A 23,865-nucleotide genomic window follows, 5' to 3' on the forward strand; every position below is an offset into this window, starting at 1 on the left:
AAGGAAAATCCCATGTATGTGCTCTCTTGTGTGGGGCTTGAGTTCCATCCCCTCTTTGTTCTTTTCTAGTTCTCAATTGATTTAAATAAATCCAATCATATCTTCTTTTAAATGCTACTCAATTCCATATATAATTGAATATTATATATGATCAATAAAACCCCAACTTGAGAGAGGTATCAGAATCTTTGAAGTGTTGAGGAGTATCAGATGAGCTGGACGAGATCACAGAGTCATATGGTTGTCCTTGTTCTAGTGTAACCTGAAAACATAAACTTTCTTTATCATTTATCTCATTCCAATCCTCTATCATTTGCAATAATTAACAGAGAAAAAAAATAACCAAGCATTTGCATCAAAAACAACAACAACAAAAACTAGGCAGGATCTGAAAAACATAGTCATAATATATCACCTGTTTCAATCTCCTGTTCTCTTCCATTAGCTGCTTACCCTGAATCAGATATGATGAAGCTTGAGGGAGAGATTAAGGTAATAAATAGTATATATTACCAAACCTATATAATAACACATTACTGGGATACCACCAATATCCTTTAATTAATTCAGTAGTTTTTTTCAAAATAAAAATAAAAAACTTTATCTGATGAAATAAAATTTGGAAGTAGTGGGACCAAAACCTCTATATCAAACCTCCTAAGTTGAGACTCGTTATTGGCAAGCAAGACATACTTTGTACACCTCTTAAGCACATAAATTATATACTTACTGTGTATTTCTATCATCATGGAAGTTAAGCAGGATAAAACAGAATGAAATGTACTACTTATTTGCGCTATTTAATTTCCACAATCTTGTTTGCATGGCAAAAAAAGACTTAAAAGAATGGTGAACTGCTCATGTAAGACTGTTCGTCTCTCTAATTTACTCAATAGAGCAACTTTTCTTTTAGTATCAATTAAAGCTGTTACTTTCTCAATTACTAATGGACAAAATACCTTTCTCTTGAGTTCGAAGGTCTCATCTATCATTGCTTTATCCTGAAACACATAAGAAACTATAATCTTATAAGATGAAAGTCCACAAAGATGATTTAATGAGTAGTAATTAGACGTACTGTCAAGATTTTTATTGCAGGACAGAGAGACCCAAATTACCTCAACATTCCTAGAGTGCACATATGATGATATGGGCCTGTCCAAATCAAATTTGATGGTCTAGATTTTTAAAATAGAAAATTAACAAAATTTATCCCATGAATATTTGATCTAAAGTCCTCCCAATTTAATGGGTTCTACAAGATAAAATTATTTCAAACAAGAGTAAACATACCTCTTCATTTTCTTTCACTGGTTTCCTTTTCCTCACATCTCCCAAACATTTTCTATCTATGGCCTGTTTGGCATATTAGAAGGAATTTTGGAGGAACTGGCACTACTAGTGGCATATTTTGGTCTAAAATCATGTTTGTCATCACAGGTGTTAGAAATGGGGGAGGAGAGGAGAGGAGGAAGGGACAAGATTAGTTAAATGACATCACATCTTAAATCAAAACTTAAGACATATATTTATGGGTTATTTTTTATTTTATATTAGTTATTAAGGTTAATTTTATCCAATGTGAGACTTCCTACATCTTTTTAAATTTACTAACACTTAGATAACCTAACAATTTCCCTTTCTCTAATGTGAGTCCACAAACTCCCGATGTGAAAGATGCTCCAAACACCAGGTTTTGATTTTAGGCTTTGGCTAATAATATTCTTGCCCCTTTCCCCTCTCTCTTGTCTAAGCAATCGCTCCCCATTCTTCATAAATGATGGGTCCTTTATTTTTATTTTATATTAGTTATTAATTCTAAGTTTATTTGGCGTAGGACATCTCACATCATCTTAAATCTACTCACACTTAGACAACCTAATGACAAAAAAAGAAAGGAAAGAGGATAGAGAGGGGAGAGAGTGGGAGGGAGGGAGGGAGAGGAGAGATTGGGAGTGAGGTGGGACAAAAAGGTAAATGAGAGAGAAGAGAAGGAGGAGAGAGTGGACAGAGGAGATAGAGCTATCTAGGAAGAAGAGGGAGGGATAGAGGAGAGTGACATGGGCACAAAATGATTAAATAACTCATTTTTATAGAATGAAACCAATTCCATTGTCCCAAAGGTGGGATCAGGTTTCACCAATTTTGGTGGAATCAATCTTCCTATAAAATCTTGGTTTCTGCATAACAAACATATGAAAGCACCCAGAATTCTTTTTCCAATTCCTTTTTCCTGCCCTCAATTAATTCCTGCGTACCATTAATCCAGTATAAGGGAAACAAAATAATCAACCTTTGCCTTTGAAACACGCATCAAACCCGTTTCAAGCAGTTCCTCTAGTTTTTGTAATTCTTGAATTGTGGAATCTTGCAACTCGTCTCCATTCAATTGCCTGTTCAAGTGAAATAACCCTGTAATTCATTAATACAATACAGTAGCTATATGGTTGGTTACACAGTGCTTGTTGTGCAGTACACCTCCATACCTCAGTTCATGAGTCCTTTTTTCAATTTCATGGCTCAGCTTATTGTAGCTTTCACTTCCAATCTGTAACATAAGTTTTCCAAGACAAACCCATTGAGGATTTTACATCAGGTTGTCTGTGAACTTTGTTTGCCCAGATAAAAGAATGTGGGGTTGGTTCCTTAAGTTTGAAGAGATTTATTAAGTCTTGATTAACATGCTAATTGGCATGCATGCACTTCATACAATTAACTGGTATAGATTGTTTATGTTCAGAATTAGAGATATAGAACTTTAAAATGTAAAGATCTAGGTATTAGAGAATGCAAAGTTACAATTTTTTTATTAGCTGATTGATGCAAGAAAGTAAAGATTTTTATAGGAAAAAAAATCTATTTGGGATAAAAATCATGCAGAATAATTAGGTGATGCTGTAAACCAAGCATAAAGAATTATGCACTTATTATAACTTATAATAAAATTACAACGAATCCAACAAACTTAAGGGTGAAAACTAGCAACACCATTAGAGGCTATATGTTTGATAAAGGTTATAATTAAGTAATATATTAGCTGCTTATTATTGGTTTTACTAGCCATTTCTTTTGTGTTCACGGGAATTAATGTTAATCGAGATTTAGCATTCATGCCAGCCTCAAATAGTCGAATTAAAATGGGGCTATGAAATGAGATCATATGCACATGCTAACAATTATGCTTAGTTTTTCTTTTAGCTAAGTTTTTCTTAGAGTATTGCCCTAGAGACAATTGCACACACACCCAGTCAAACCCCTAATATAGTTCTCAAGAAATTTGTCATCATCTTTACTTCCTATGATAGAAGATTAATAACCATTTTGTTTACACTTAAGTAGGCTTCTCTACCAATGGTTGTTTCTTTTCTGGAGAATGATATTCTAGAGAAATGCTAATGATTACGAATAACCAATTATAATTAGTGCTGAGGGGCCTTTTGTTGTTGTTAATGTGATCCTTTCAAATTAAAGCGGTCTCAGATAATCCGTGTTCAAACAATTGAATGATTTATTTGCAAGAATATGACTTCCTTTGACTAATGTTTTCATATATGCTTTTATGTAAAAAGTCATCAGTTTCTACCTCATCATCCAAATGGTGAGAGAAAATCTTCAGAAAGGAAATTAATTGCTTACCTGCAAATCAATACAAGGTTGATCTGATCTGTGCATGCCTAAATGCATATCATGTCTCAGAGTTATCTGCTGCATACTTGAGACAGAAAAAGCAATATCTCAGAATCCCTTTGGTAGATTATTAAGTCATTTTCGATTAAATGATTCGTATGTCTCATTGAATGATCTTCTAACATTATTATACACCTCCCCAATTCTCACTGCAGAATACGCCAATGCCACATATGCACTTTCTTCACTCATTTGCGCTAAAATGTTTATGTTCATATGCATACCTGCATAATATTTGGGAGAAAGTAGATGTATCTTATTATTTTGAATAGCACCATATATACATCCTAAATATATACACTGAGGGGGAAAAAAAAGAGAAATAATGCTAATAAAGGATCATGCCCAACTTGCTTACATATTCATCAAAATTATCTCTTGGAAGTCTCTTGGTGAGAACATCAACAACTTAATTGCTTCTTCATTGGGATGTATATTAGCCACACAGCTACACTTTCAATCTTTTCCTTGATGAAATATTTGTCCACTCTTCCACGTACCTGTTTTGTTCTATCTCGCTGAATTGGATTATAAGATGTATTTGTGGCTTTCTTACTATCTCAGTTTTTTAGAAGTGTTTGCAACCACAAGCCTTTACAGATTCTATGAGCTATGGATCTAGACTCAACTTCTAGAACACTTCTTGCTCTCACATCTGTTAATTCCTTGCTCCACCAAGTTACCATGTTGCCCCATATGAAGGTACAACACCTAGATGCAAATCTTCTATTATCTAAAGTTCCCGCCTAATCAACGTTAGTAAATATTTTTACATTGGATTGTTCACTTCTTTTGAAGAATAGTTCTTTTCCAAAAAAGAACCTTTTAAGCACCTCAAAATTTTATACACTGCTCATAAGTGAATTTCCTTTGATGAGTGCATATGTTAACCTACGAAGCTCACAACAACAGCAATATCAGGTCGTATGTGATAGGTATATTAATTTTCTCAACAAACTCTAATATATCTCCTCGTCAACTAGCTTTCCTCCTCTTCCTTTTTATTTCAATAGGAGTATCACTTGATTTGTAGCCAAGCATTCCAGTTTCAGTCAAGAGATCAAGGATATAATCCTTCTGTGAGATACATATTCCTTTCTTTGACTTAGCAACTTCAATTCCCAAAAAATAACACATTTGGGCCAAATCTTCTATTTCAAATTCAGAGGCTTGGACTTTCTTCAATCTCTTTCTCTTCGATGCCATTGCCATTTAAGACTATCATCCACATAAACAATTAATATGGCCCTTTTTCCTTCCATGTGTCTAACAAGAAGTGTATAATCAAACTGGCTTTACTGATAGTGCTACTTTTTTAGTATCTTTGAGAATCTATCCAACCAGGCTTTGGGAGATTGCTTTAGTTAATAAGGGATTTCTTCAACTTGCAAACTATGTTGCTTTTACCTTAGTTTTCAAATCTAAGAGGAAGGTTCATATACAATTCTATTGCTACGTCACCACTGACAAAGAATTCTTGATATCCAGTTGATCAAGTAGCCAATCAAGATTTTCATCTTATTATAATAGGACTTTGACTGTGCTAAAGCTTTGCAACTAGGACAAATATCTCAGCAATAGTTTGTGCCATAGGTTTGACTAAACCCTTTGGTAACAAGATGAACTTTATATTTATCAAAAGTTCTATTAGCTAGCATCATACTTAGTGTAAAAGTCCATTTTCATCCTACAAGCTTCTTTTCCTTGTGGTAAATGAAATTCTTCCCAGGTATTGTTCTTTTTTCTAGAGCTTTTATATATCTCTTCCAAAGCAGGCTTCCTCCACTTTAGTATTTCAGGAGCTTCATTTATGTTGCTGGAAATTTTATCTTGTTAATATTAGTAGTGAAAGCACATAATCTTGAAGAAATTAAAAAGCCTTATAAGGCATAAACCACTTTATAGGATGAAAGTACATGAGTGAGGTTGTTTCTTAAGAGCAATAGGAAGATAATCAAGATTATTATATTCAATTAATTGTTCTAGAATATCTGGCTCATTGGATGGATCGACATATGGGAGTTTAGGAATTGTCCTAGGTTCTAACTGTCCTAGCCCTTTAGCTTCAAGAGCTACCTGTAGTTCTAAATCTCTTAGTACTTCATGTACAAGTTGCTCACTATTTTATGATGTTCTTTAGTAAGTAAATAAACTCTCCCTTTTGTGGTTTTTCTACATCTCCATCATGTTTCCTTAGTTTATGGCATAAGAGAAGAGACTAGTGACAAAGGATTGGGATTAGGCACAATTGAACAATGTTTAAGAGGATGAAGAAATGGCGGTGAGTTTGAAGTTGAATCTCTATTGGGTCCCTTGCTTTCCCAAGTCTCAAATTCACCCTTACTCTCCCTTTGAATTGAAGTCTTAGGATAAAACGAGGTACCCTCCAAAAAGGCAACATCAACACTCACAAAGAGGCATTTAGAGGCAGGATCATAATACTTGTGACCCTTTTGTTGGTGTGTAACTTAGAAAAATATTTTTAACAATACAGCATTCGGTTTAGGATTTTAGTGAAGGTGGATAAATGATTTACAACCAAAAACATAGAGAAGAATATTGATCTTAACACAGGAAACACTGTATATACTATGTAATGTTTTGATAGGTGATTTAAAGGACAATACTTGACTTGGCATTCTATTTATAAGATATGTTATAAGGAGAATTGCTTAAATATTTTACAATATTACAAGTGAACATAAGGGCTATTGCCACATCAAAAATATGTTTATTTTTTCTCCCAGCTGCTCTATTCCATTAGGGGTATGAACACAAGTACTTTTGTGAATGATGCCATGTTTGTGAAGAAACATACTTAGAGATTGTTGAAATATTCAATGCCCTTATTAGTGTGTAAAATTTTAAAACTAGAATGTAATTGACTGTTTATCATAGCACAAAAATTATGGAATACATATGAAACCTCAAGCATTTCTTTTAAAAGTAGACCCAATAGAGACGACTAACGAGTATTGTCATCTATGAAAGAAATGAACCACTTATTATTGGTGCGGTTGGCAACATGGGATGGTCCCCACAAGTCATTGTGTATGGTTTTGAAAAGTTTGGTAGGAGCATATTCAGCTATAGGCAACGAACTTCGCTGGTGTTTAGTAAGTTCATGTAGCTTACACTAGATTTTATATTGATATTCTAGTTGAAACATAAATTGGGGAATAACTATTAAAGATAATGAAAATTAGCGTGACCAACCTTTTTATGTCATAGCATAAGGTCATTAATTTTAGAGGTAGATGCAAAATTACTTACAATAAGTGAGTATGGATTACTCATTTGAGTAATTATTTCAAAATAGCATAGCCCTTCATATATATACTTCTTAGCACTACCAATTATCATACTACATGATAGATCCTAAAACATGTAATGGGATAGGAGAAATTTAGCAAAATAAGTTGACTACTTGGTTAATAAACCAACAAAAAGAAAATTGCAATCAAGTTTGGACACATGAAGAACATATTCTAAAGCTTTAGAATCCAATATGTAGATATTCCCTTTTTCATATTACTAGTGCAAACTAACCATAAGCAATCTTCAATTTTGAATTACTAGCATGGTGTGTAGGTGGTGAATAGTTGATGACAACTAGTCATGGGATATGATGCTCTAGAATCAACAATCCATATCATTTTATTTTGTAAGGCCATTAATGCTTGGATAAAACTCCCTTATTTTGCAATTGAATCTAGCCAAGGACACATTTTTTAGCATTAGGAGAAGTAACATAGGCCTTTACCTTCAACTTAGTCACTGCAATAATCTAACCAAGCACACCACTATTGCATCCTATAAAGCTACCCTTAATTGTCTTGAAATAACCATGGCATAACTTCTGTAACCTTGAATGAAGAAACAACAACCAAATAGTGCATAGAAGTCAAAACCATAAGCCACACACAATTATAGCCAACAAAGGCTGAAAATGAAAGTTTCTAGACTTGGAAAACTAATTGATTTGGTTGAAAACTAACTTATTTCTAGAAAGCTAAGCCATTGCTAGAAAGTACATGCCATGTGCTCCCACATACTAGAGATCAAGATATGAAGAATTTATACAAGGCTTTCAATGGTACATATTAGATCATAATCATAATTATATCAGGTTTACAATGCTGTAATCTTATCATATCAAATCACAAACATAATAACAGTATCCTAGATTTAATCCATAGAATTGTTGATTTGATCACCTGAGTAATGGACTAGATACATAAACATTCCCCCTTAAACAAGAAGGCTAAAAGCACACCCTAAGTTTAGACCATAAATACAAAAATTGAGTGTGGCCCAAAGGTTTTGTAAGATCTGTATCTGCTCATAGGAGGAAACATTACACACCTTCGGTTGTTGAGCAAGAACTTGACCCCAAATAAAATGCATGTCAATTTCAATGTGTTATGTTTGTGAATGATATACAGGATTTTTTGCCAATGCTGCTGCATTAACACTATAACACCATGTCACACCATATGATAGGAATTTGTTTTATTGGAAATTTGAGCTCTATTAAGAGAGAATGAAGCCATGCAATCTCCATTACACAGTTAGCTAAGGCTTTATGTTCAGGCTCAATGGAGGATCAGGCAACTACACTTTGCTTCTTAAACGACTAGGAGAGGAGATTTCTACCCAAACCAATATAGTAAGTAGTTACCGTGTGCTTGTCACTAGGACATGTTTCCTAATTTGCATCAAAATATGACATGATGTCAAGATGCTTATATCTCCTAATTTGTAAGCCATGTAGAACTATTCCTTTTACGTAATGCAATACGCATTTGATAGCTTGCCAATGTGCTGAGGTGGGTCAATTAAGGAATTAGCTAAGATGAATGACAGTATAGGAGAGGTCTGGTCTAGTATTGGTCAAGTACTGTAATGCTCCTATTGCACTTTGGAATTTTGTTAGGCCCCCAAAGGGTTCTTTGTCTGCCCCTGTGAATACTTTTCCTGTAACTATTAGCATCTTGAATGGAGCAGAATATAGCATGCTGAATTTCTTCAATATGCTTGTGGCATATTTAGATTGATTGAGGTGTATTCCTCTTACATCTCGTTGTACTTCCACCCCAAGAAAGTAGTGAACATTCCCTAAGTCTTTTAGGGAGAAGGTGTCGTTGAGTTTTGTTGTAAACTCACTTATTCATTTGGAATCATTTTAAAGTTATAAGGATATCATAGACATACATGAGAGTAATAATTATGTACTATCGTTGCCATAGAATGAATTGAGAGTTGTCACCTTTGGTGTTGTAGTAGCCCTACTAAAGCAATACTCCTCCAAATTTTTTGACCCACACCTATAGATCTTGTTTGCATCCATACAAAGCTTTCCATAGCTTGCAAGCCTGCATTGGCCTTATTGGATCAACAAAGCCCTCTGCTTATACTATGAACGTATCCTTTATAATTGTCCCATTGAGAAAGGCATTATTTATATCAAGTTTGATTGTCCAATTGAGACATACAGTAATGGAGAGAATAACTCTAATGGTGGTAATCTTAGCAATTGGATTGAAGGTTTAACCCAAGTCTACTCCTGTATCTTGCTGAAAGCCCTTCCCTATCGATCATGCCTTGTTGCGATAAGGAGACCCATCTGGGTTGTACTTCATTTTGAACACCTAGCGATAATTAACAATCTTCTGATTTGCATGTCATGGAATAAGTTGTCACGTTCCATTTCATAAAAGAGCATCACATTCTTCTTTCATGGTAGTATACCACTTAGGTTATGATAGTGCTTCAATCATGTTAGTTAGGTTCTTCTGGTGTATGAAAGACAATGCTAATAACTGGATGCTTCGGCTGAAAAACACCATTTTTGGATCAAGTTGTCATATGATGACCCACAACAACTCATAGATTAGGCGAAACTATGAGAGTAGAATTAGATTTGGTGTCAGTTAGGCCTAGACTGGGAGATGATATCACTGAGTTAGTACCACTTGGGACTCTTTAGTGTTAGACACAGTGGATTAGATTATTGAAGGCATAGATTGAGATGGACCTAGATCAGACATATGATGATTGTGTTCTTCATCTGTAGAATCACATCCCATGCTCTAAGAGTTAGAGGAATGATTGATAGGTTGAAGAGGCTAAAATTTTGACTCTTCATGGACTGAGTATGAGAAAAAAAAACCATGTTGAAAGGGAATTCATTTTCCTTGAAAATTACATGATAGGATATAAAGACTCATCCAATTACAAAAACATCCTTGTCTACAAGGATGGAAGTAGTAGTAGGTGCAAGAATATTGAAGTGAGGAAATTGTTGTTTGATGGCTGAAAGATCTTCCCATGTGGCATCTTCGAGTTGAGAAAACTTCCAACGAATAAGAACTTGAGTGATGGGCAAGTTATGTCTCTTAATAATCTTCCAGCCTAAAATTTCATCTGGTTCTAGCATAAATTGGCCATGATCATCAACCGGTGGCAGGGTAGAATGAAGAGTAACAGCAAGATGAACAAACTTTTTTAATAAAGAAACATGAAACACTGGATGCACCCGAGTGTGAGGAGGCAAGTCCAACTCATAAGCAACAGATCCAATACGCTTCAGCACTTTAAAGGGCCTAAAATAACAAGCAGCTAGCTTATGTAAGGAAGAATTATTCAACAAATTCTTTCGAAAGGGATGTAATTTGAGGAAAACCATATCCCCCATATTGAAATGCTATTCAGAACGGTGCTTATTAGCTTGTTACACCATTCGATGTTGAGCCTTCAACAAGTGCTGCTTCAATAATTGCAAGGTGAGCTCTCGAGTGATACAAGTTCTATCAACCATCTCATTGGGTGAGTCACCCGTGATATAAGGCAAATGAGTAAGAGGAGGTACACCAAAAACTACCTCAAAAGGAGTCATCCCAATTGAGGAATGATAGGTAGTATTATACCATAATTTAGCTAGTAGGAGCCACTTAACCCATTGTTTCAGGAAATCACCAGTCATGCAACGTAGATAACACTCCAAGTAACGATTAAGCACTTCTGTTTGGCCATCTGTTTGAGGATGGTAGGCGGAAGAAAAGTGCAATTTAACTCCATATAATCTAGAAAGTTCCTTCTAAAATTTGCCACAAAAGATTGGATCGCTGTCCGAAATAATAGATTTGGGAAAACCATGTAACTTGACAACATTATCCATAAATACACTAGCGACATCCACATCAGTAAAAGGATGCTTCAAGGCCATAAAATGGGCAGCCTTAGATAGGCGGTCAACAACCACAAGAATAGTGGTCTTAGAGTAAGACTTAGGAAGGCTACTAATAAAGTCCATAGAGTTCAGACTAGACGTGATTGAGGATAGGTAACGGTTGGAGAAGCCCTAGGGAGGCGACCAACTCAGGTTTAAAGCGTTGACAAGTGGTGCATTGGCGCACATAGTTGCAGACATCTCTCTCTATTCCTTTCCAATAAAAGAAAGAAGCTAATCGTTTGTAAGTGGTATTCATACCAGAATGACCACCAATAGCATCAGCATGAAAAAATTGAAGTAAATCCTCTCAAAGTCCACAATCAACCCCTACTACAAGTTTACCCTTCCTTTTCAACAGATGGTGCTGGCATGTATACTTAGAATTGCACAAGGGGTCATGTTCAAGACTCTTAATTAGTTGCTATAATTGATCATCAAGGAGCCAAGAGTCACGTACTCTGTCATATAGGGGGGAAATAGGCAAACAAATAGCCAAACAATCCCTAATAGGGTGTTTAGAAAGAGCATCAGCTACTGTATTATCGCAACCCTTGTGGTAGAGGATGTCATAGTCGAATCCCCAAAGCTTATGAAGCCATTTACACTGCTCTTGGCTCAAATCCTGCTGTTCTAATAAATGTTTTAGGGGCAATTGGTCTATTTTGATAATGAATTTTTGCCCCTAAAGATAAGAACGCCATTGCTTGACAGCAAAAACAATAGCTAGCAGCTCACGTTCATAAGCAGATAATTGGCGCTTGCGAGTTGAAAGGGACTTGCTAGCAAAAGCTAAGGGGTGACCCTTTTGAGATATAATTACCCTCAAACCATGTCCCGAAGTATCATTTTCAATCACAAAAGTTTCATTAAAGTTAGGAAGAGCAAGCATTGGGGGAAAGATCATAGCATTCTTGAGGGATTCAAAGGCTGCCTAAGCTTGAGGAGACCACACGAAACGTTCACTCTTCTTTAATATTCCAGTGAGGGGGCTACTAATAGAACCATATCCCTTCACAAAACATCAGTAATACCCTGTGAGACTAAGAAATCTGTATAATTCCTTAACCAAAGAAGGAATAGGCCAAGAGGCTATGGCTTCCAATTTCTTCAGATCTGCCTGAACGCCATGAACAATGATGACATGGCCAAGATAATCTATATGGTTTGCTATAAAAGTGCACTTACAGGCCTTAGCAAACAACTGATGGTGCCGTAATAGTGACAACTGATCTAAGTGAGCTACCTAATGTTTGATATAAACTAAAATATCATCAAAAAAGACTAAAATAAACTTCCGCAAGAAGGGTCGAAAAACTGAGTTCATAAGACCTTGAAAAGTAGCAGGAGCATTGGTAAGGCCAAATGGCATAACTATAAATTCGTACAAGACATCATGAGTACGAAAAGCTGTCTTGTCAATGTCCGCTTGATTCATTCAAATCTGATGATAACCAGCACACAAATCCAATTTAGAGAAAAATTGAGCTCCAGTAAGCTCATCCAAGAGTGCCTTTATAATTAGAATTGGAAATTTATTCTTGACAGTAGCCTCATTAAACCTTCGATAATCAACACAAAAATGTCATGTACTATCTTTTTTCTGTACTAAAACAACTGGAGTAGCGAAGGAACTATGGCTTTCTCTAATAATCCTATTGTCAAGCATCTATTGTACTTGCTTATCAATTTTAGATTTCTGAATAGGTCTATACCAATAAGGCTGGCAATCGGATGATTCACTTTGAAGGAAATAGTGTGATCAAAAACACGTGATGGGGGTAGAGTAGAAGGCTCAGCAAACACATCCAGAAATGAGTTTAAAACAGCTTCCAACTCAAGCTGCTAATAGGCAGAAAGAGATGAGTTCTGGGAAGATTGTACCTGAAGTTGAAGAGGAGCATGAATGAGGTAGAGAGTATCCATTGGTAACCAAGGACCATCCAAAATGGGTGGGTAAACAACAGGGTTTGGTGACTTGCACCCTATGCCGTGAAATTCAATGAGGTTCCCATTTTTGTAAAATTCAAACAAATCTTCAATCATATCCATAGTAAATGGCCCCAATGACTTGAGCCATTGTGCCCCTAAAATCATGTCATACGTCCTAATATTCATTATTAAGAAATCAGAAGAGAAGACAAAGTCACCAATATCCCACTCTAAATTAGGGCAATACTGTGTAATTAAAAGTTGGCGAGCGTCTGCTATAGTAATGCAAACTCCTTGCTTTTCTTGAACAAGTAATCGGAGTCTCTTAGCTAACTTTGAATCAAGCACATTATGAGTGCTGTCGGTGTCAATCAGAATAATGACCTGTTAACGCTTAACCCGTCTAAGCAAACGCAGGGTCGAAACCCCTTCTCGGCCTTTCATAGCATTAATAGTACCCGTAGGTTCTTCACTAGTTACTTCTTCTTTGGCATCTTTAAAAATGTCGAGCTCATCATCCACAAGAAGAGCATAGAGTTGTGATTCTTAACACTTATGACCACTGCTATAACGCCCACCACACTAGTAGCAGAGGCCCTTGCACTAGCGTTCGTCCATGTCCCATTTAGAGAGGGTCTTTTGAGGCTTGGAAGAGGCTGAAGATACCAAGTTTGCTGGAGGAGATGGTTTGGGCTTCTCCAATAATGGGCTAAAGGATGAAGTAGGTTTATAAGGGAAGTCCGACTAGGGACCCAAACTGGCAGCATAGGATACTTAAGAAGGATTGGCGGCCTTGAACACGGACGAAGATAGATAACGACGTGATGAAGATGTGAAAACAGGGGCATGATCGTGAATGGCCTGAATCACGATGACCTGGTGTCTCGCTAGTTTTATCATAGTAGCTAAGGAAGATGGTAAGTTGAGAACGCTCTGTTGAATGTCACTCCTTAATCCACCAATAAAGCAGTTCATCGCAGCGTCATCTGATAAGTCCACTTCTGTTAATAACTCATCAAACTTCTCCTCATATTCATCAATTGATTCACCCATCTAAAGTTTCTTAATGGCAATCATCGAGTTGTCATCCATAATATCCCCAAATTTGGCTTCTATTTCTTTAAAGTAGTCATCCCAAGAAATGTCCGATAATTGTCTCTGTTTCACAAAAGAGAGATGCCAACGCAATATGCGTTTCTCCAGGTGAATGCTTAGAAACCTAATGTGATGTTCAAGAGGAGTTTCATCAATAGAAAAAAATTGACAACATCATTAAGCCCATCCTCTAAAGTCAGTGCTGTCGAACTTAGGAAATGCGACTCTACTGTGTTTAGTCGGAACTGAATATGGGGAAGGAGGTGTAGGAATCAGGCCTTGGAATGAGCTAAATTATGGTGGAGGGGCAGAAATAGGTGGTGGGGGTGGTGAAGCTAAAGCTGAAGGTGTGGCAGGATGTGAGAATGGTGTTGGAGGCAAAGTTAGAAGTGGAATGATGATGGGTTGGGATGGTGGTGACATAATAGGATGTTGGGCAGGGCCAATAGAAGGGTTGGAGGGCTCACCAATCTCAAAGGTAAGTGGCCAAGGAGGTTGAGCTGCCATAGTTGAAAGTTTAGCAGATATATCTGCTAAATGATCGAAAAACTTGTCAAGCATCTGTTTCATTTCTGAGATATTGTCTGTGTTCTGTTGCACTAACGTAGATTGCATTTCGAAGTGGTGTTCCAAATCACTAAGCCTTTTAGTGGAGGATCGTGTCTTCGGTAGAGCCATAGCCGGAGAGATGGCTCTGATGCCAAATGATAAGAGAGAAAAAGAGGAGAGAAGAAAGGGAGGAAGAAAGAGACTATTCCATTAATAAATGATCAAAGAGGCAGGGCACAACACATATACCCTAAACCTAAACACGTGTAAGGTCCTACACTGTTAATACTTTTCTAACATTCAGCAACAGATAAAGAGGCAGTAATAAAATCATGCATAAAGACAAGAAAGCCCTTAAATAAAGCAGTAACATACAACAACTGTAGCCAAGAAAAACGCATCGTGTCGTATGAAACTCCAATCTATGCTTATACAGTTTAAGACATAAGTAGCAAGCATATCCAAACACTTTTAAATTTTTATAGTCTAGATTCTTGTTGTAAAGCATGTTGAATGGTGATGATCCTACAAGAACAGACATAGGTGATGACTCTATGTGAATTCTACTGTAGCTAAGAAAAACACATTGTGTCACATGAAACTCCAATTTATGCTTGTACGGTTTGAGACACAAGTAGCAAGCATATCCAAACTCTTTTAAATTTTTATAGTATGAATTCTTATTGAATGGTAATGGTCTTACAAGAACAAATATAGGTAGTAAGGTAATAAAATAAGTTTCCATTTGAAAAGCTTCTCACCAGTTTTGTATAGGCATATTGGCTTGGGCCAACTAGAAAGGCCAAGTTCAATTATATGTCGATGTTTGTGTTTTGCTCTTCCATTCTAAGGTGATGTATACAAAGAAGAATCACAAAAATAAATCCCTACTTCATTAAGAATGGTGCCAAGATCTTGAATTCTCTACTCCCATCACTTTGCAAGCACTTGATTTTACTATCAATATGGTTTTTGCCATATTTTTAAATTGAATAAAGGCAATCTTAACATCACTCTTATGTTTTAAAGGATAGATCTAAGTATATCTATTGTAATCATTAATAAAATGAACATAAAAATGAAAATAGATAGTAGAGTTTATAGGTGAGGATCCCTATACATCTGGGTGAATAAGTTCTAATGGATTGGTAGCATGAGATTTAGATTTAATGAATGGTAAATTTTTCATTTTTCTATACTGGCAAGCCTCACGAAAGAAGTCTTTATTGCTACTTGGAACTTGAAAATTACAAGAATGTAAAACTTTTGACAAAATGCCAAAAGACAAATATCCTAAGCATCTGTCGCACCATTCTAGTTCATCATTAACAATAGGCTTATTTCAAACACGAAAAGAGAAATTATTAACTGTATTTTTATTTTGGTTACTATGTTGTTATGTTAATGCCTGAAGCAGCTTATAAAGTCCACCACCTTCAGGATTCGCTCAAAGCAGAATTTTCCTATCTTCTTGTCCTTCACAAAGCAAATAGAGGCATAAAATTCCATAAAAACATCATTATCATTTGCAATCTTCTAGACACTAAGCAAATTTTTCATCACATGTGGGGTGTGAAGTATGTCTTCCAGCTTTAACTTATTACCATCATTAACAAAAAGTTCTTTAGGACTAATACATGAAACTATTATAGGCTCACCATTTCCAACAAATAGAGGCTTACTTGAGTAAGAGCAAGAGTTATCTAGTTGTTCAATATTATTGGTAACATATGCAGTGGCTCCACTATCAAGATACCAATTATTAATCATCAAGCATTTCAAGAGTTGCTATATAGGTAGAGTAATAGGGGGTGGCTGATGAAGAACGAGCATTGAAGGTGCAATCATACCTATTATAGTAAGTCTCAGTCAAATGACCAAATTTATGGCACAATTGATGCTCAACTTTGTTACTTCCTTTAGGAGAACATCCACGTCCTTAGTTACCGAAGCCACATCTTCATGGGAGTCAAGAGGTATGATTTCCTTATCTACGTCTACAACCTCATGAGAGGTGAGGTTGACAGAATGCAAGTTTAGGTTGAGATTACTAAACTTGTTAAGTTGCTCAAGTCGTGCTCAAAGATGAGCAAGGCAGCAGCTTGTAGCTCAACCTAGCTAAGATTATCTTTTCCAATATTTGGCAAAGTATAGGGTTGTGATTAGCATCGAGACCTGTAAGCACTTGGGAGGTAAGATCATTAAAAGAGAGTAGATTACTAGCAAGGAGCAAATTATTTGATATGGATTTTATCTTAGTGAGATAGTCATTCATCAACATGGACCCCCTACGAGTCTACTGAAGATCATTTTTTAGCAGCGTGATACGGGCTTAAGTATGAGAGCTTGTGAGTTCCTTTGCTGACTGACAATTTTGGATGACGTTAAACAATGAAAAATTGAGCTATGATCTCAAGAGTCAACATTGAGAAGAGCCATCTGAGAAGCAATTGGTTAGAGGAGATCCAAGCAAAGAATGCCAAATTTGGTTTGACACATTACTTTCAATAATGAATTCGTCCAAGCATTTAGAAGCTTTGTTGAGAAAACTTTCCAATTAGTTATCATAAACAATGGGAAGGATTGTGTACTACTAGAAGAGGTAGTTCTACCTATCCATCCAACTTGATAGGAACAGAGCTCGTACCAAAAGTAGTAACGATGTTGTTTTTCCAAATGTTGGAGAAGATGAAATAGTGGAGTTGCTAGATGAACTAATGATGGCAATTTGTTGGTGTTGCTCTGATACCAAGATCAAGATATGGAGAAATGAGTTGTATCTTATTGATTTAATCAGCTATACATATTCAATATATACACAAGGCTTTCAATGGTACATATCAGATCATAATCATAATCATATTAGGTTTACAATGCTGTAATCCCATCATATCAAATCATAAACATCACAACAGTATCTTAGATTTAATCCTTAGAATTATTGACTCGATCACCTAATTAATGGACCAAATATGTTAACAGCTAGTGCATGAGATTTATGCCAAACAGTTGTGGTGATGCATCAATCTAATGGTGTGGTCAACCTCTATGAATATTTCTAGATAGTAGTGTCTCTCATTACAATAACTCCTTCTTCCACATTTCTTTAATGAAATGCCTATATATCCACTTCAATATGCGTGTTCAATCATGTTGAATTGGGTTGAAAGAAATAACAACTTTTTTGCCATACTATAATTTTATTAGCATCTTAACCTCTTCCTATAATTCCTTCAGTAGTATGTTCTTTGATGATCTACATCTCTAAACTTATTCTTAGCACTACTTTTGGTTTTTAGATTTTGTTTCTCACTCCTCTGATGATCTACATCTCTAAACTCATTCTTAGCACTACTTTTGGTTTTCAAATTTTGTTTCTCACTCCTCTGAGTCACTAGATTTTCCTCTATATGACAAAGGTAGAATAGACAAAATTAATTAGATCTTTTATCTATTTTAGATCTTGCCCTAGCCCTAGTTTATATATGTGAATGCATATATATGTATGTATGTATGTATATTCAAATGTTCTCCCCTTTCGAAGAGGAGGCTCTTCTTCTCAAAGACCCTTTCAAGCATCTCATAACTTTATATACAGTACTTCTTCTAAGTGGCCCTCTCCAGATTGATTCGTTTGCTAGCTAACAAAACTTATCACAAATGTTACATCTAGACTAGTATGGGACAAATAGATCAGCTTTCCAACTAATATTTGATACCATACTTTATCAACAACTTTCATTTTTATGTCTTTTTCTAGCCTCTATAAGAGTGTCACTTGGTTTAAAACCAAGCATTCCTATTTCCTTTAACAAACTTAATATGTATTGCCTCTAAGATAATTCCTCTCTTAGATCGAGCAACTTCTGTGTCCCAAAAATAATTCATTTGTCTGAGGTTTTTAACTTAAACTCAACAGCCATTACTTCTATTAGATCGTTCATTTCTAATGTATATCATCTCCTATCAACATAATGCCATCCACATGCATAATGAGAATATTCTTCTTCACTTCTTTATGCTCAACGAACATAATGTGATATGAATGTCCTTACTTGCAGCCTCCCCTTTTCAAATTAAACCTCTCAAACCAAGCTAGAAGAATGTTTTAACCATTTAAAGGACTTCTTCAATTTTCCTAACCTTATCCTTCTCCTTATGTCCTCTAAAACTTAAAGGTAATGCCATGCAAACATCCTTAATAAGATTCCCAATTAGAAAAAGCATTCTCAATGTCAAACTGTTGAAATGGCCAGTTATGATTACTAGCTAATAAAGATAGAAGAACTATGCAATTGTATTTAATTTAGCCACTATAGGCACACAAAATTTTGCACAATCAATTCCATAATTATATGGAAAACCCCTAGCCATTACACTTCCCAATTTGCACCTTACAGTTTTCACAATAAAAACCCATTTGAAGTCAACAAGCTTCTTAATTACCTCTTGGAAGTTCTATTATAACTTCCCAATTCCCATTCTTTTCTAAGGCTTTTGTTTCCTCTATTATGATCTCTTTACATTCTGGTGCCTGATCCATAGCCTCTTGGAAGTTCTATAACTTCCCAATTCCCATTCTTCTCCCCTACGGGTTTCCCACCTATATTTTAGTCATTTGATCATGAGTATGATAGGTGCTCAAATGTTTAAAAGAAATAAGAGGAAAAAATCTACTGAAATGATATAAAATAAGAATATCGTTCTATATCTCTCTCAATAGCCATGCTTGGGAGAATCTCCAAAGGGTTTAAAAGACTATTTTATTAATCATGATATGCTAGCTTCAAGGTTGCTAGTCATATTTATAATGCTAAATACGTTCTAAAATAAAATTTAGATAACTATCTAAGATAATGAATAAATCTAGATAACTAATAAAATCTCCTAAAATCTAAAATATTGAATGATGGATAAAATACTAAATCTAAATAAAATCTAAAGAATTATAGAATCTAAAGAACTAAATAAAATACTAAATCAAATAAAATTAATCCTAATTTATCTTTTGCTGCTTCATTCTTGAATAAGTCTAAATTTTATTCGAAATCTTATCAAAGTAGAAGTGTTAAAACTAACAGGTAGGGTTAAGGCTGGCTAATTATTACATGTTGAAGAGCTTCATTCCAAGTATGAATTCACTTATACACTCGCTCTTAATGGAAGACTTGGGGTAAAAAAGGTTTTCCTCGGAGAATATGACATCCATACTTTCCTAGCTAGGCATGGTGAGACATGTGACCGTAGCACTTTTAACCTTTATTTGTCAGTGACCAATTGAAAGGAGCGAGGGCACAAGTTGAAGACCAGGATCAGCACGTATGACTCTCTTCACAGTGGTCAAGCTAGATAATAGAGGTAAATGAGATATTAGAACCTCAATCATAGCATTTATACCCTTTATTTTGTCCCCCGTGAATTAACGAGTTTCAACTCTAGATTTTTTTTTTTTTTTGTGTGTTTCAAATAGTAAAAGGTAAATGAGATATATATACACAAGAGGAAGAACCTCGAATCAATTCTTGTGAAATACTTATATAACTAATGCCAATGATCAATTAGCTTTTCAATCCCTAAAAATATTACATACAAAAATATTTACAATAATAAAGCGTTGACAGATCAATTAGCTAGCTATTCAATCCCTAAAAATATGATATACAAAAATATTTACGATAACAAAGCGATGACAACTCCATTATATTATAGTTACTATTTATGCTAGTGCTAAGAAGATGTGAAAACAACAAAAGTAGAAACGTAATTAGATCCATAAATCATCTTTCCTATTGTACACTTTGGCTTATCGATATTTCCTATATATGATAGATTTTTTTACTATATTTTTTAACATCACATGTCATTATTAAGTAATTAAACATCCTAATCATCATTTGAGGCTAAAGTATGGGTGGTCTTGGACTTTTGGATGAACTAGGGGAAGAAGAGTTATAATGGGGATTTTTTTTTTTTTTGAAAACTTTTATGGGTTGGCCATGACTAAAATGTTATATGGTGATTCTTTTATAGCATGGTCCTGAGAGACACAACGCTGTAGGAGAAGAGGAAATGTTCCATTACGTCAGAATGAAGTGAGGAATAAATTTCTTAATGGATATATAAATAGCTTAATTAGGTGAGAGGAATTTTGTCCAAAAAGGTAGAAATCCACAAAGTTTAATTGTATATAGGCAAACGACTCCTACAAGACCTGATTTCTTTTTTATTTTGGGTGTTATGAGACGTTTTCAATCCAATCCTGGACAAAAGCATTAACAAATGATCAAGAGGATCGTGGGATACTTGATTAAGGCTCTTTGCAAAGCATATGTTGTGCTAATCAATGAAGAGACATATTATCAATCAATGCAGAGACATATTATCTCTAGTCCTTGACATAAGGCCAAACTTGTAAGTTTTTTTTTGGTTCTTAATATATGGTAAAATTAGAATAATTGATTTTATTTATTATGGTTTGAATTCCCAAACAACATTTTAATATGATTATTAATTATGCTTTTTTTTGCACAATTTTAAGCATATAATTAATGTTTGTTAATAAGCACGAAGTTGGTTAACTTTGTCTTATATTTACCCTAACTGTTGTCAACTTTGGAAGGCAAAGTTCAATGCATGTTTGGTTGCATGGCTGAGAAAATTCATTAAGCATATAAGAATCTTCGGCTAGGACAACAGATTTGAATGCATTATATAGTGATAGCCAAGTGACCACAACCTAGCTACACTAAGGATCGCAAGTATCATGGTAAGATGATGCACACAAGTATAACTATAGTTGTGGCTTTAATTTGCATCCTTTATGTATATTAATAATTACTTTGATATTGAAAAAATAACTAGGAGAATATAGCCTCTATTCGATATATTCTGTATCGTTTTACTTTATTTTTGTACAATTATCTAATCATAATTAATGTTTTTCAATGCTTTTCTCATAGGAATAAAGCATGCATAAATGTGCGCCCATGAAAATACATATATATAGAAATACATAAATGTTAGTCTTACCAGTCGTTACAGCCCATGATGATATTCTAGGTAGAACATGTTAAAATAAACAAATTTACTATCAAATGTGTAAATATTCCAAAATTGTTGTGGAATAATTTAGAATATATTAAATAGTTAAATTTTTATTCAATATTAAACAGTTAAATGATACAGCTAAATATTTTTACATCTAATGTGTAAATAAAGTGAAAAACGCCAAACTATAAGAAAATCTCACTTTCTGTGGAAGGCTAACTAATAACCAACTTTGAAATTTGTTATGATTTATTATTTTTTTAATCTTTTTTGGTGAGCACAAGAAGAAACCTAATTCTGGAGCACTGATAGCAAAAGTATATTGCTCCCACGTAATTGATACACACACAGACGTTAAGATTTGAACCTCTAACTATTTAACTGACTAGAACTTTTATAATATCAACTTGAGTTAGTTTGATTGCTCTTTTGTATATGAAATTTTTCTCTAAAGGTAAAGACACAAGAATTTATTACCCAGGCCAATTGGGAATATAATTTTTTAAAATTAAAATTTTGTACAGGATTTGACTTATCAATATGAAGAAGAATGCTATATGTAGAGATAGAAAATGAAGGCTATATGGAGAGAAGATGAAGTACACGTAAGATTCAGGGCTATATAAGGAGAAGAAAGAGACCTTGAGCTGGCATAGTCGTAGAGCTTTCCGGTGGAAGAAAAGACCATGAGACCAATCTCAGCTTCACAGAGCGTAGCAAGTTCCTTCGCTTTCTTGAAAAGCCCTTTTTTCCTCTTTGAGAACGTCACTTGCCTCGCTGCTATGTTATCGATCTTCTTTATCTCTATCTTCTTTCTCGTCATCTCCCTCTCGATCAAAAGATCAATCATCAGTCAAAATTAATTTATGGGGCTTAGTACCACATAGAAAATAATAAAACAAAAGAGTACCATATTAAATCTCTTACAGAAACATTGAAGTACGTACAAAGATTGATAAGCTGCAGATAGGTTTCTTTCTTTCTTGTCTTTTTTTTTTAAAAAAAAAATTCAGATAGCTACAGAGGTGTAAAGGAAAAGGAAGAAAAGCAAAGGAAATTTATCATTACAGAAAAGAAGGGAGTGAACAGAGATTAGGGTTTCCTGGGTTTGGCTCTTGACTATGCAGAAAACAGGAAAAAAAAAAAAAACAGAACTTGAACAAACTCTGAAAGTGAAAGAAAAGAACCATGAAATAATAATGGGCAAAAATCAGTTAGCTTAGTTACTTGCTTGACAAAGGAGATCAAATGTGAGGGAGAGATCAAAAAATTATGATTTCACTTTCATCCCCTACCTTTTTCTGAGCCTGTGAAGTTGGAACCTAAATCAGAACAAAATCGTCTATTGGAAAGGAGGGAATAAGATAGAAATAAGCAGATTTAGACAAGCTGTGACTGCCTTCAAAATTTCCAGTTTTGGGCAAGCTAGAAAGCTGGGTTTTTATCTGCAATTTTTGTTTTAAAAAAAAATTTCCTCAAATGTAACATTTAAAAAGGAAGGTAGGGTGGGTAGCCATCACAGGCTGTCTTAATTATTTTTTAAAAAGTTTAACTTACTTTACAGTACGGACTACGGAGAGACATGTGTGTTGGCTACCTCAGACAGAGACACCTCTCACCCTCGTACTCCTCGAATCTCCAATATCTTCACTGCTTTACTTTGGTTTTTTAATAGTGTAAAATGCAAGTTGTACACTTCGTGTGTGTGTCTCTGCGTGTGTGTGCGTGTGTGCGTGTTCAACCTGCTGATCTTCTCATCGCTTTTGTATATTCTCTGATGTTTTCAAATATAAGTTAGGCTTTCAAAGCTGCCCACATAAATATTTTTTATAATGAATAATTATGTTTCGGGAGAATTTTAATAGAGGACCCTGTAGGATTTAATTTCAAATAACGACTTATAAAATCTAAAAAAATATGTTTTAATTTGAAGGTGGGAAATCAAATGATCATAATACCCTTTACTCTCTTCATTAAAAAATGTAAATTATTTTTTAAAGAATTGAATGTTAAAAAATATAAGACATTTTTAATTTGGAGGTGTAATTATTTTTTTCTTTTTAAATGCCTCTATTAAATAAATTACTTTATATTTATTTTAAAGTGTTTTATGGGGATAAATATGAAAAGATAGAATTAATTTAAAAAAAAATAACTAGCTACTTTATTTAAGGTGAGATTCAGTTAAAAATATCTTATATTTTTTAATAAAAAATATTTTTTTAGGATTCCACCTCATTGGAGTCTCAACTATTGGCCACCAAATTATCCTACAATAGTCATCGAAACTCTAACGACTAGACTATCAATGGCGGTTGCTAAAG

General features: G+C 34.8%; 1 protein-coding gene across 2 annotated transcripts; it reads right to left on the reverse strand.

The window, feature by feature from the left end:
* Window positions 1–3: 3 nt before the first annotated feature.
* LOC129299891 (MADS-box protein JOINTLESS-like) lies at window positions 4–22,854 on the reverse strand. Of its 2 annotated transcripts, XM_054938366.1 has the most exons (8): window positions 22,837–22,854; window positions 22,183–22,368; window positions 3,637–3,712; window positions 2,487–2,548; window positions 2,294–2,393; window positions 960–1,001; window positions 416–454; window positions 4–262 (listed from the first exon to the last, which is right to left on the reverse strand). In XM_054938366.1, the coding sequence occupies exons 2-8, from the start codon at window positions 22,362–22,364 to the stop codon at window positions 152–154; spliced, it is 612 nt and encodes a 203-aa protein (XP_054794341.1). In that variant the 5' UTR covers window positions 22,365–22,368; window positions 22,837–22,854; the 3' UTR covers window positions 4–151. The 2 variants fall into 2 exon arrangements, with proteins under 2 accessions (XP_054794341.1, XP_054794339.1); XM_054938364.1 differs by lacking the exon at window positions 22,837–22,854 and having other exon boundaries at window positions 22,183–22,407.
* Window positions 22,855–23,865: the final 1,011 nt, after the last annotated feature.

Source organism: Prosopis cineraria, unplaced genomic scaffold (assembly GCF_029017545.1).
Source record: "Prosopis cineraria cultivar Desert tree isolate PC_DT_omini unplaced genomic scaffold, ASM2901754v1 PC1340, whole genome shotgun sequence".
NCBI classification, from domain to species: Eukaryota; Viridiplantae; Streptophyta; class Magnoliopsida; order Fabales; family Fabaceae; genus Prosopis; species Prosopis cineraria.